The following is a 14,092-nucleotide window of genomic DNA, read 5'->3' on the forward strand; positions in this document are numbered from 1 at the left end:
CTCTGCTACAACAGTCCTCCATGGAATGTGAAAGAATTGTGGATCTACAGCACTCCTGCAAGGTCCATCAGTCATCCCCCAAATTCCTCACAGGAGGGTTAACTTCAGCAGAGACCCCGTTGCCCAGGGAATTATTCAGTTACACTTCCTCCAAGGAGGGACATTTCAAACTGGATCCCTGCTGCAATGACTAATTAACTTCATTACAGTTTCTTCCCCTAATATCTAACAGGATTTTCCCTTCCTGTCCTGTATCCTATCCCTCTGCTTCCCCCAGAATGAGCCTGGCTATCTCCATGCTCTCACCAGTAGCTGAAGACAGCTCTAGGATCCTCCCATGAACCTTTTTTCTACCAGATGAATAAAACCAGCTCCCTGAGCATCTCCTCACACATCACATGCTCCAGCCCTGACCACCTTGGTCAGTTCAGTTTGACACAATCCTTATTGTCCCAGAGAGCCCAAACCAGGCACAGCACTCCAGATGTATCCCCAAGTACCCAGAAGAGGAACAGCACCCTCCCCCCTCCCTGCTGGTACAGCCCAGCAGCAGAGGCCAGCCTTCAATGCCACAAGGACACACTGATGACAGACACTCAGCTTCCAGTGCCTTGCAAATCCTTCCATGCAGTCAGTCCCCAGCCTGTCCTCCTGCACAGCTGTCACATCCCAGGGGCAGGACCAGAACCCCACAATGCTCTCCTGCAGCCCCTCAGGGTCCCCTGGACTCAAGGCCCTGTTTCCCATTTCATCAGCCACTGCCCTCCCAGTCAGCTGCCAGCACAGACTTGCTGGGGCAGTACTGGAGCATCACTGTCTCTACAGCTATGAAATATTCCTCTCAGAAATAACAAACCAACCAAGGTGTAAGATCTCTCAAAAGCCTTCCACAAAAGGATGTCACTTCTCCAAGTAGCACCCACACCTTTTAGTTACGTGCCAGCAGCACTGCCCACTTTGCAAGGAGCATTTAAGAGCACAAATATAAAACCAGCCTTAAATCTTCTTGCAGTAGCACACTCCTTGGGTTCTGAGCCACAGTTCAGCTGGATACAAGTTGGCTGAATACAAGGGGTTTTTTTAAGGATAGGCATACAGTCTCAAATGTGAAAGCCCCATGAAGTTGAGTAACCTCCAGGATTCAGCAGCTGTTTGTGTTTCAGAGCTTAGAAGCCATCTGTGTTTTGTTTCTGAGATCCCTTCATCCTGTACACAAGTCTTGTCTTTAAATATCTTATGGATAGCAGTGTTTTCCTCAGGCAAAACAGCATCCTTCATGTCTGCTGCTCTCTCTTCATCTTTTTCATCTTTCCATGCTGCTTTTGAACGAGCCTTGTCATTTCTGCTGTGCTGCCCACGTATACAATGGGCACGCTGGGCCCAGTGCTCTGAATCTCCCTCTGTTCCCAACCTACAGATTTGTCCTCGTTTATCTAATGGAAGGAAGCAAACAGAATTCCTTCGGACGAAAGGAAAAGCAAAAATGATGTACAACCAAAATTACACAGCAGTTGCACTTCAGTGAGAGAACAGAGGTACCACATCAATAAAGACCATTTCACTAATGTTTTCCTGCAAAAAATTGTTTCACTTGCCAAAGAGAAGAGAAATGGAGACAGAAGAAAAATCATCCTGGTTGCTTTGCTGTTATTCTAAAACATGGCTCATGGGAAAACTTCAACATTTAAGAAAGCCTGATGTAACACCAAATATCTTTCTTTAAAATATAATGATTTCGACATGGTCCCTATTTCTATTGTTACCAAAACAGTTACATGGCTTTATGGACTACACTGTCATTCACTGTGTCTGCCCTGTAAGAACAGAAGAGATCAATTCCACCTTGCCTATGGAATTATAAACCACATCTCCAAAACACAACACACATACTGTTCCTAAGTATCAACATTACTCCTTAAAACTTGCTTTTGGCAATTCACTTACCCATTCCCTCTTCCAGAACAAGCACTGGAATTCTGAAACATGTGGCATATCTGACCCAAAAGGAGGCCAGGGAGGGCAGACTCAAAGAGCAGTCAATAAGGAACCAGTGCCAGATGCTGACACCCTCATCCAAAACTGCATTAGGGCTCAATTCCCTGGGAACACAGTTCTGCACACGAGCCTGAGTGTTACTGCCCCAGTATTTCCCCAAGGCCTACACAAACAGCTTCTCATGCCTGACATGCAGCACACAACACTGTGTTCTTGTGTACTTTTGGGGTTGTTTGGGGGACAATTTTGTTTTAATCTATGTACCTGGGTTGCAACTACTCAAATACTTCCCCTTGTAGAAAAGCAGAGAGAACTCTGCAGCCTCCCACATGGAGAGTTGCATGAGAAATGCACCTTGCAGGGAAAAGCAGGAACAACAGGAGCTTTCTGTTATCATTTGCAGCATAGAGCTTTAAAGTACCTAACAGTGGTTTCAGTTGTAACTGTGAATTTCTCTTAGTTTATGTTTCTGCACATGTATACCAAATCCAACTTCCTAATTCTCCCATCCAGAGTCATTCCAGTCTCAGTGTTAATGTGATTAATGATGGAGGATATAATGGGAATCACTAACTTCGCATTTTTAATTTCTCTTATTTTTTTAATATAGGAAGAAATCAGATTGCATTCTCAGCTATGCATCCCACGGTGCCTACAGTTCCATTTCAAACTGCTTTAAGAGATTTCCAAAGCATCAGGAACACTGCACTTACTCAGCCAGCTGTGGCAGGTATTAAGAACAGGAGTACCAGATGGAAATGAGCTCCAGCACAAGTTACTGGCTGCCAGCAGAGATGTTAAATTCTCTTTCAGTTACTTTCAGCCTACTCTAAGTGAAAGATAAACCATGCTAAAAGGCAGTTTAGACCAAGCTAATCCATGTTCTACCCGAAACTGATAAACAAAATCTCAGCGACTCCATGCACTAGCAGCAACTTAAGATCTAGTTCAGCTACTCAGCAACCCAAATCCTCTACCTTGATATCAGCACCTGCATCCAGCAGGCTCAGTACTATTAAATTAGAATAATTTTTCTAGTCAGTAATAAGTGGTTAAAATCTCTTTGAGGTTAATCAAAATACTGAACCATTTATAGTTCATTTATAGCTACAGCAGGTCCGGCCATGAGAGATGAAAATTTGCTTCCAACACTTAATTCTACATGATCTGAAACTTCAGAATCTCCTTGTAAGTATGATTTTGCTGTTTCACTTCACTTCCAAAAGATTCAAGTTGAAGAAAATACTGATTTTTGAGAAGGACCTAACTCCTCTAACAAGGAGTGCAAAGTGAGATGATTTTTCTTCAGTTGCCAAAGTCTTCTGAAAAAAACCCACTCAGCAAGTATGTGAGTAAGGAGGGAGGATGTCTTTGAAGGGAAGAGTACACCACTGCTCCTTTTTCCATTAGCACTGGATCTGTCCAAGGTTAGCCAGGGAGCTTTCCAGCTCCAGTCTGTAAAACACATCCTGACATAACTGGCTACATTCCCACCAGCTCATTAAACTCCACCTATATTCAGAAGGAAAACTCCAGCAATCAGCAATGGGAAACAGCCCCAAGAACTTCCCCTGGCCTGTCACGAGCTAAATTAAATGGCAAAACTGATCATCTCAAAAACATCTCAGCTTTTACAAGCCTCAGTGGACCTGGATGCAAAACTGAGAGCAATTTCCCAAACAGCCCACAGGGAAACTTTGGGAAGGTATCCCACCCCCTGTAAATAGAGCTACAGCAAGAAATGACTACCATGAGTGGGGGAGATTCAGGACTCCACCTCTGTGGGTAGTGTCCAGCATTTTTGTACAAGTAAAACAATTAAAATAAAATAACTAAGTTGTATATATTTGATACATTTCTATTATAATGTATAATATATATACATACACATTTATAATATAATGTATATCATACATTATACATATATTTCCACAAATAATATAAATATGATTATATATTAAAAACACACATGTATCCAAAGTATATATAATACATATAATTTAAATATTGTAAAAATATATGGATGAGTTTCACTGCCTTGTTAAAGCAGAGTGAAACTGAAGTCAAAGGCAGAGCTGACAACCTCACTGGGACTTAAGAAAAGCAAGAGCAATGGAAAGGAAGGCTCACACTACCATGGATATTTTATTTTCAGGACTATCATTTCCAAGTTGACAAGGATCATGTTTCTTCCACGCTCTTGTGAAACACTCACTAATTCCCGAGGCCACTAGGGAGCGTCCCCAGCCTCTGCATAGACAAACACCAGCAAATCCTCCAGCAGTGTTTTGTTCTAATCAATCTCAAACCTCTCCCACCAAATGAAAGAAGTTTACTCTCCTACACCAAATAACTTGAGTGCTTCCTCCAGTGCAGTAACTACACTGAGCAAAAGCCAGAGGCTGCAGCTACTGCTGGATTTTTGCTTGTTCACCATGACTTAGCAAATTACTCTGGAAGGTCCTGTCCTGTCACATGCTCCGTCCCCGTCCTGTGACCACAACAGATATGGCCATGGGCATTTTTTTGCCAGCTCCTTCAATGCCACCCTATATTCCTGTCCAATACCCACGCCCTGATCTTGTTTCTCCCTTCCCAAGAACAATCCTTTCACTACACAGCAAAGACTCGGGCAGATGCTTTCCTTATTTTAGTAAGGACTGACGTAGCACAGAAATCTGATTAAGTAACAGACAAAGATATAGAAAATTATGCAGAACAACAATCACTGGAACTGTTCCTGATACACCACCCCACTTTCTTTTCTCTGTATGTTCTCTGAAAAGAGGCTGAGCCATTTCTTAAACTGCTACAGGAAACATTTTTGCAGAAGATGTCTAAAGAATTATATTTAACAGGAGTTTCTTGCACACTGTGGGAATTAGAAGCCACTCCAACCAAAATACAAGGAATGTTTCAACACATCAGATCTATTGCTTGAGCATAGCCTGTAGCAGATAAGGGAAATTATTTTCCCTAATTTCTCTTCTCTTGTTTGAACTCCTGCTCTAAGATGGTAGGAGGAATAAAAAATTAAAACCAATTGCTCTTAGTTAAGACAAGACAATGGCTAAGGCATAACACAGAATTATTAGGGAAGAAGAAAGGCAGCTGGAATATAGATCCAGAGAGGAAGCAGAACATTTAATCCAACTATTAGAAAGTGCAATTTTTTTTCCTCAAAAACTGAAGCTAACACAGTGTCTGAAGAAAAACACATTTGCATATTAATCTGGAAAATAACTGATTAAATAATTTAGTTAAGAAATGTAACAACTACTCACCTGTCTGCACATCTATCACCATTTGATGGCCACCTCTCATCCCTGGCCGACTGTCTTCCCCATCACCTTCAGAAAAAGAGGGAAAAGGAGCATTTTAAGATTTTTAAACCAAAGAAAGATACAGCCTCAACATGGAAGCAGAGGATCTGAGTAACTCACCCTTCCTTAAACACCAGCACATCACTTTTTCCAGGTAGTATTTTTTGTGCATTATAAAACTGTACAAAGTTTTATACTGAATTATCTGGTGACTGACAGTACAGAGAGCAGAAGTGAATACTGCAACTCTCAGCACCTTGGAAAGGAGCTCCAACATTCCTGACACACTTGGTGCACAAAAAAGAACTCTGAGCTGTCCTTGCAGCTCTCCAAAGGATGACACAGCCACCCTTTGGCTCCCCTTCCATCTCTCCACACCTGAGAGCTGCCTGAGGGCTGAGCTGTGAGAACAGATACTCAAATGACAGGGAAATGAACCCCTGGGATGGGAGCAGGAGGTGATGCAGACCACAGAACACAGCCAGCTTTGCACCAGCTATTCTCACATATAGGGGAATTCCAACTGTCCAATTAAAGCAGCTTTCCAACTATCTTATATATCTTAAGCATTCAGGACAGGTGACACAGATAACCCCTCCCAAGGGGCTTGGGGACAGTGCTCCACACCGGGCAATTGTCACCCTGGATCTTGCATTTGCTCTGTGACAGTGATTTTTGTACTTTGCAGTTAAGGATGCTGCTACAAGTCTCCTCTCAAGGCAGACAGGAATGGAAAAGATTCTGCAGTTTGGATTTACTGTGTAACAGATCAGGACTTCAAAAGATCCACCTCATTTAAAATACTCCCTGTTGAGATAATGTATTTATTTGCCAGCTCCTCAGTTTAAGTTGAAGTTACATCAACCCCATGTGCTACAGGAAACATTAATCCAGTAACACAGACAGCTGTTCTCACATTTAACCAGTATTCTGGGATTTGTTACTAAACTGATCATCTATCTTTAAAGTTACAACTAGTATTCCTACAGTGTTCCTTACTCAACCAGAGAGCAGGCTGAATTTCACTGAATTTGCAGACAAATGCAACTTTTCCAGAGAAGAAACCATTCCCTAGGACCCTCCTAGAGGAGAATTTCTTGCATCATTCTCTTGCTCCATATTCTCAAAGGAACAAGACAGAACTGGCAGTACATGAGTTCTAACTTAAGAAATGTCCTTACCTTTGGTGCTTTTGGGGATAATCTGCCCCCAGCGAGGTTTGTACTCTTGCTGACTGATATACTGATTGAACAAGCCATCTGCAAAAGAAAAATTTTGCTGGATAAAACATTTATCCTTCCATTTTAGCAAAATCACTATTAATGTCAGTAACTTCAGCCTAACTCAATCCAGAATGCCACTCCAAAGCCTCCATTTTTAGTGAGTTCTCCATTATGTGTCAGTTAGTTTGTTAAACTTTTGTTAGTTTGTTAAACTTTTGTTAGTTTGTTAATGAACTAAATGTGAGAGCACTAAAATAAAAAGAATACTTGCTACTAGATCAATCAGGAATTATCCAGTTTGCCTGCCAGGTCGTGCCAAGTGTCTATAAATCTCCAGTGTGGTGTATTTAATTAAGAATAGAATCCCTCCCCCTTATTTAAGCAAAAGAAAAGTTGCCAGTGCATATAAAATTCAACCATTTTAGTGCACGTTAAGTTAAAACTAGGTCAGACAGCATCTCTGGAGCTTCATCCGAGAAGGGAGGCAGAGCAGATTGTTTAAATGCTGTGATACAGGACAACCAAGTGCTGGATGAAAAACAAAACAAGAGTTTACATTCTCTTCAGAGAGTTAAGCAAGAAGAGTGACAGAGGAGGCGTTAGATCCTGGGCCAGATGTGCCAACTGCAGCATTTCTGTGAGCAGCACCAGCTCCAGCACTTCATCCACACTCCCCTTGTGCCCTCCACCTCTTCAGCATCCAGAGGTCAGCTCCTAATCCTGTTCAAATGTTAGCAGTCCATCACAAAAACACCAATTTTCTGTATAGGAGACTTATAACACCCACACTCCCTGGGACTGCTCTCCAGTCTGGGAAGGGCTTGGCACGTGAGGAACTTGGTGCTTTTGTTCTTCAAATGTCTCCTGAACCACCTACATCACCTTCTGTAGCACAACAAACTATGAGAGCACCTGAGCACTGTTTGCCTGGCTACATCCCACCCATCACCCACCATCTCAACACACAAGCTCTTCCTGACAAATGTTTCTGCTCTGTTAATGTATTAATGCACTACCTGGAAGAAAAACAATAGAAATTTAATAACGATTAACGCCTCTGCTTATTTGTACAAAAGCCTTTTGTTTGTACAAAAGCCTTTTGTAGGTATATAGGCAAAAAAGAATGATCCTTACTGAACACATCCCTATTTATTTAGAAAAAGGTAAAAAATCTTTGTTAAGCACGACACAAGGCTCAGAGAAAATTTTCAAGTGTTTCCTGGCATCCTGTAGTTTGTCGTGACTGAAATCCAGGTTTTAATTAAAACCCAAGCCAGCAAGTATTTCCTGGGAGAAGATGAAAGCTCTATTTAGAGACCATCTAACAGGAAAACAAGGGCACTCAAGAACTCCTGAAAAGTGATGAGTTTGGTCTGAAAATATAAAACTTCCATAAACTCAACTGTGCCAGTTTTTCCAAATAAATACTCTGAAAACAGGGCAGATTTTACTTTCACCTCAGCAGCAAAACCAGCAGCTCTCCCCCCCACATTAGGTAATCGAGGAAAGCCAGAAGTTTGCTCAACGTATGTAGAAGGAAAAGTGGTTTATTTTGGGTTTAATAGCAGGGTTCTTAACTCCCACTTCTTCAGCATTTATGAAGCTGGGACAACACACTAGAGGCTTGAAGCTTGAGATCTCATAAATTGTGATTCAGAAAAGCCAGGCCTAATAGAACAAATGCATGTGCTGTAAGAAATCCCACAGTGACTCAGCCACAAACCCAGACAGAAATGTAGCTTTTTGGTTATCGTTACAGCCTTGGGTCTGCAAGACAGAAACCAAAACTCTATTTATCCCTATGGCAGCCAATAGATAATTGGACATAAATAGCTCAAAAGGATGAATTACACCACATAGGATCTGAAAGGGTGATTTAACCTCTCTCCCATGCTCTACACCCACAGGCTGCACTTGTCAAGATATGACACTTCTCCCCTACTGTGCCTTCGGCCTCTTTTAATAATGCTTCTCATCTTCCATGGGACATTGGTTTGGAAATACTCCAGCTTGCTTCCCAGAAATGTTTCTTTCTGCTGGAAGCAGTTCCACATTCACTCTACTTGCATTGCAAACCAGCAGCAGCTTGTTTTGGAAGCTGAATCATCACCTGTCTGACACCACCAGGGAAAAAAAAGGAGGATTTCTAGGTGGATTCTGTACCCGACGCCAGACCTACGCCAGCGCACTCCTTATGTTCCTTGTCAGGAGAGCACTGCTGACCAAAAGGTCTCCAAAGCTCCTGTGAGGCACCGAGGCTCACATCTAGGCCTGCTCAGGTCTGTCAGCTGTTCCCAATGAAACAGGAGTTTAAAATAAATTTCAAGACTCTTGTTAAAAAAAAGGAAAAAAGCGCTGAGTGGAGGTTCTTAAATGAAGTGTTTTCTGTCACTCCAAAGACCTCTCACTTCAATGTCCATGTTTACTAAAATTACAGCCAAAAAAACGACTTTGTACTATTTTCAAGCCCTTTGCAGTAAGCCATGACGCATTTTGGATGTAACAACACGAAGTTCACTGTGATTAAAGCTTGGTAAATTCTGCCTCTCTGATAACCCAAGTCTTTATTTTGCCAGCCAATTGCAGGTTACCCAGAAAGGATTACGACAAACGTTGTGGACAAAAATATTTAACTTGCTGAAGCCAATCAGGAGCAAGTTGAATAAAGTTTGGGGGTTTTTAGACAACACACATCTCCAGGTAGGGTTGCTGAAATCTGTTCACTTCAGAGCCAATGGCTCAAAAACCTTCAGAGTGACACTTAGCCAATAATTTCTGGGAGCTCTGGTTTGAGGTTTTAAGATTTTTCTCAAACCAAAGAAAAGTAGCCAAAATACCAGAACGGTTTGAGGCTGAGTCACAAACTACCTTCTGAAGAAAACCTGAAGGAGAGAAAGGTTCTACCAGATAAAAATCCAGCCATTATTTGACAATTTCCTCAAGACTTGGCAGAAACAAGGAAACGTACAATTTTTTTTTCCAGCCTCAGAGGTATAATATTTCCTTGCACTTTGTTTTTCATAAAAATGAAACAAGGTTTGCTCTCAAATCCATGTAAGTTATCCCACTTCTAGACAAACCCCTACTATTTACTTCCCAGAGGCTTTGGATCCCTAGCCAGCCTCTACCCTCCATATATCCCACTATACAGAACAGCTTTCTCCGAACTAAATCCAAACAACATGAAATGATAAAATTCAGGTATACGTGTCTGTCTAGAGCTTCCAGGGGAATCCAATTGTTCCTGTGCCTCCTGTTCCTGTGAATCACGAGTTCTGGGAGACACTGGAGCCTGCAGGCTGCGCATCACAACTTCTTGTTTGTCGCACAGGACTGACTTGTCACCAGATAAACACATGTCACATACTGACACGAGCAGTGCCAGAAGGAACACCTCAGTCCTGGAATACTAATGGGAAACAAGCAGTTCTTCCACCCATTCCAAGCAGCTTTCCATGTCTACAGGAGCTGTGAGCAGTTCAACCAAGCAATTTGCACCCCACATACTCTCTGTAGGAATATTAAGCAGATTTTTTCCCTTCAATAATATAGGCCCAAAAGCTATAGGAATGGATCCAAATGTGAAGCATTTGAACTGAGTCTGTGAACCAGCTGAGATTTAGGGAACCTTTTCTTTTTGAGACGAAGTCAGGCAGCTGCCAGAGTTTCCATTTGCCCATTTTCTAAGTGTAACGCACAAGTCAAAAGAATCAGTGGGAAAAGTGTGGCTGCCTGCCACCGAGCTCTCAAAAGAAATCATCTGGTGATGTGAGGTGGAAGACAGCGTTCATCATTAGCAATGCAAAAGAACAAGAGTTAGCTCTGCCAGCACTAATTCTTGACCACCTACTCTTTTTCTACATGACTAAGTCTATGGAAATAGCCCGCGAGAGATGCAGAGCGTTGCACTTTGTCAATACCCACCACTGCAAATATCAGCCTCTCCAGAAGACATTTTAGGCTGAACTGAGTGTGCAGTATCTCTGTCAACCTCACTGCACTTCTGTTTGTGCCTTTAAGGCAATGAACTCCCAGATCAGCAAGCGGTCAGGAGTTCACATATTCATGCCCAGTCTGCAACAGAACAGTTGCTCTTTGAACGATTTCAGGGATAATTTAAGGATCTGTATGTCTCAATTAACTCTACACTTCAGCTACACTGCACAGACACAGGACTAAAGTTAATCCTCTTTTATTTGGAAAAACAACGCATCAGACAGGAGTTCAGTGGTAAGAACACCCACACCTTAGAGACTAAGCAGCAAGCTACTGAGACTTCACAACAGAGCTGCTAGGAAAGTAAAATGATTAAAAAAAAAAATCACAGAATGGCCTGGGTTGGAAAGGACCTGAAAAATAATCTAGTTCCAACGCCCATGCCATGGAGACAGGGAGACCTTTCACCAGACCAGGCTGCTCAGAAAATGCTGGGGAGCAGATGCAGAACAGAGTAAGGACAGGTAACTGTGGAAGATCACAGGGAGCAGCTAGTAGGAATACTGCAGGAGAACATGCTGAAGGCTGAAAACCTCAATTCTCATCCTACCAAGAAAAATCCAGCTGTTAAGCACCATTAATATTCAGCACCCTGACTGCCACAACTTCAGACAAAATGTTCCAGCTGCAGTTTTGGGGGGGTTTTGTGGCTATCAGAAGAGGTTTGTTCTGCCCTCTCCCCCAACCCAGCTTGATCAGCTCCCTGTCTGGGTTGGCCATGTGGCAGCACGAGCGCCAGTGCCAGGGACACAGTGTCCTGAGCAAGGGCAGGATTGACCCAGTTAGTGAAAACCCACAGTCGTGTCAGCTTAAAGCAAATATGGGATGCAGCCTCGGTGTCTCGGGATAGATAGCACTTCTCTCCAAAGAGTGCTGGGAGGCGATAGAGCTTTAAATGGGTACATTTAAAGCTGAAGACAGCATAAAGAATGGCAGGAGGATGGGGGAAGGAAGGTTAATGTATTCCAAGACAAGCAAAATCATTAAGGATGACCAACAGAGCGATGGGAGATGCGCACACTGACATTTAACTTCAGCTAGCCAGGTGCTGGATTAAAATGAAGCAAAATAAACATCCCCATGCATATTTTTCCGTCCCTTAGAAGCAGTGACAAAACCTAATGATGCTCTTGAAGACTCTCCTGCTAAATTATCCACCGTCTGTTACTACCAAGACTTGCTGGAACTAAAAAAAGGCTGATAAAACAAGCTGCAGCATATTCCTTCAGCTCACCTAAGTGGTGCCGAGCTCCTCAGCCTCCAAAAAGAGATGTGATTACAAAAACCAGGGAAGGAGGATTATCCACATCAAATCTGACAAGAAACAAGTGTCTGTCAGGCAGAACAACACAAGACTTACAGTTTCCTACCAGGCCAGTCCTTTGCCAGTATTTCCACACCTGGAAAAGCAGAGCACTGCTGACAGCAGCCCCACTCTCAGCAAACATAAAGTAGTAAAAGAAATTAAAATATAAGAGCTCAAAAAACGAGGCTGAAAACATTCACTTCATTACTGCCCAAGAAAAAATTCCATTTTTGAGAATACTTTTTCAGCACATTCTAAGACTTTGAGTGAAATTCCATTCAAGAAATCATTTCCACTCCAGCCTGCAATGAAGTGGAAAGAGGACAGCCTCCAGGCACTGAGATTAAGCCATGGCCAAGGCAGCAGAGCGAGGCAATGATAAAATCATCACCATCAGCACACAGCACTCCTCTGACTGCTGCAGCATCATGGTGGACTCATCAGCTCCCTCCAGGCACTCGTGTCTTTGAGACACAGACAGAAACAGCTCCCTGCTGCTTTTGCAGCCTGCAATCCTCCCTTGCCCTTACGATTGAGGAGGAAGCTGCCAGTTGCAAAATTCCCTTGCATTGCAGGAAGCTGTTCACACTCTCAGCCCAGCCAACACTCTGCTGTCTCAGGAGGGTGAGGATGAACGTGGCCATTCTCAGTCTCAACACTTGTAGCTGCTCATGGAGCTCAGCACAGGGCAGGTCTCCACTGCTCTGTCCTAAGAGAAACCTTGAGCCAAACCCATAGAAAACTACTTACTGCAGTCTTGGAAGACCTGTTGCAATAAGCTCCTTAAAACTGTGCTCAGCTGAACAGCTTAGTCACAAAAAGATGGTGGGTTTTCATGGAAGACAACCCTTGATTTCCAAGCTATCATTTCTATCACATTCTGAGAACTACTTCCAGCTTCAGTGGTACAAACCACACTGATGGGAGTCAAGCAGGTACACTGGCATCTTTCCAAAGGTATTACAAAATGACTGATTAGCCCAGAATTAAAGAATAACATCTCTGGTACCAGCTATCCATGAAATTGGTTCACTAAGTCCCTGACTCTACTGGCATCAGACACAAAGTTTTCCTCTTATACCAGTACAAGTCTCCCACGATGAGTGACTGCACAGAGTCAAAAAGCTCTACACCCACAGCCCAGAGCACCTCTGTTTAATCAGACTGCAATCCAAAACTGCTGCACAGGTCTTGAGAGTCACTTCAGTGCAACAGCCCCACTCTTTCTGTACCCCATTTGATCAGGAGAGAGTACATCTCTCTCCTTGTAGGAGCTGAGAACTGTTTATACACTGTTTTTAAGTAGAAAGCTTTCAAGTAAAAAATGAATAACAGTTCCAATGAAACTGACTGCCCTGCCAAGGTCCCACTCTGCAAAGGAAAACAGGCTCTGCCTCCAGTCACTGACTTCCACACAACTGTCCAAGGACTATCTTCCCCATAAGCAAAGAAATCACCCTTATCCAGACACAGGTGAAAACTTCTGCCTGAGCACCAACTCAGTGGTGAGCTCCAACCAGAAACCATGATCCAGATCTCCTGTCTTTTGCTTCCCTGCTCACCATTCCAGTGACTTTCCTGACAGTTTAAGCCCACCTTCAGCTTGCCAACACTTACACGAAGAACTTGTCTTTACCCACTCAAGTGCACCGCCTTGTCATCTCTGGGGGAAAGTGACTCCAAATGTAGCAGTGGTAAGAGATTTCATGAATTTTTATCCTTCATCACACACACACTCACAAATCCAAAAGCTGACAGCACACCAGAAATGAAACAACACATGGACCTGCCAACTCTACTACTAAGCACACTAACATTCAAAAGAAGGTAATATTTCAATGCACTTTTTCTCAAACTAATGAATCATTTCCTCTGATTCTCTTACCATTCACAGCTTTTTCTATCAGCTCTTCACAAGCATCGAAGTCCCCCTTCAACACCAGTTTGTCATGCAGGTCTGTCAGCATGGGGTGCTCCAGAGCAATCTTGGTTTTCTTCTGCAGCGACTCGAAAGCCTCGGTGTAGTTGTGCTGCCGAAAATGCTTTAGGCAAAGGCGAATGGCTTCCTGTTCACGGTACTACTGGAACACAAGAAAACCTCTGAGACATGGAGATTTTTCCTCTGACCAGCACTGCTGGCAACTACCAGTGAACCTGCCCAAAGACAGGATCTCTTATCCACGCCGCACAAAGGGCTCGTGAGCTCACGGAGGAAGGCTGTGTGAGAGACATTACAAGCTGTGCAGGCA

At 43.1% G+C, this 14,092-nt stretch overlaps 1 protein-coding gene across 1 annotated transcript in view; it reads right to left on the minus strand.

The window, feature by feature from the left end:
• The window catches only part of MKLN1 (muskelin 1), a 102,971-nt gene that overhangs the window by 55,290 nt on the left and 33,589 nt on the right, over positions 1–14,092 (minus strand). Inside the window, exons 6-8 of the mRNA XM_084206527.1 lie at positions 13,729–13,921; positions 6,500–6,577; positions 5,280–5,345 (exon numbers count right to left, since the gene is read on the minus strand). Of these exons, the coding sequence (XP_084062653.1) occupies positions 5,280–5,345; positions 6,500–6,577; positions 13,729–13,921 (337 nt within the window). The remainder of the gene's footprint in view (positions 1–5,279; positions 5,346–6,499; positions 6,578–13,728; positions 13,922–14,092) is intronic.

This window comes from Fringilla coelebs (genome assembly GCF_963513975.1).
Source record: "Fringilla coelebs genome assembly, chromosome: 5".
NCBI lineage: Eukaryota > Metazoa > Chordata > Aves > Passeriformes > Fringillidae > Fringilla > Fringilla coelebs.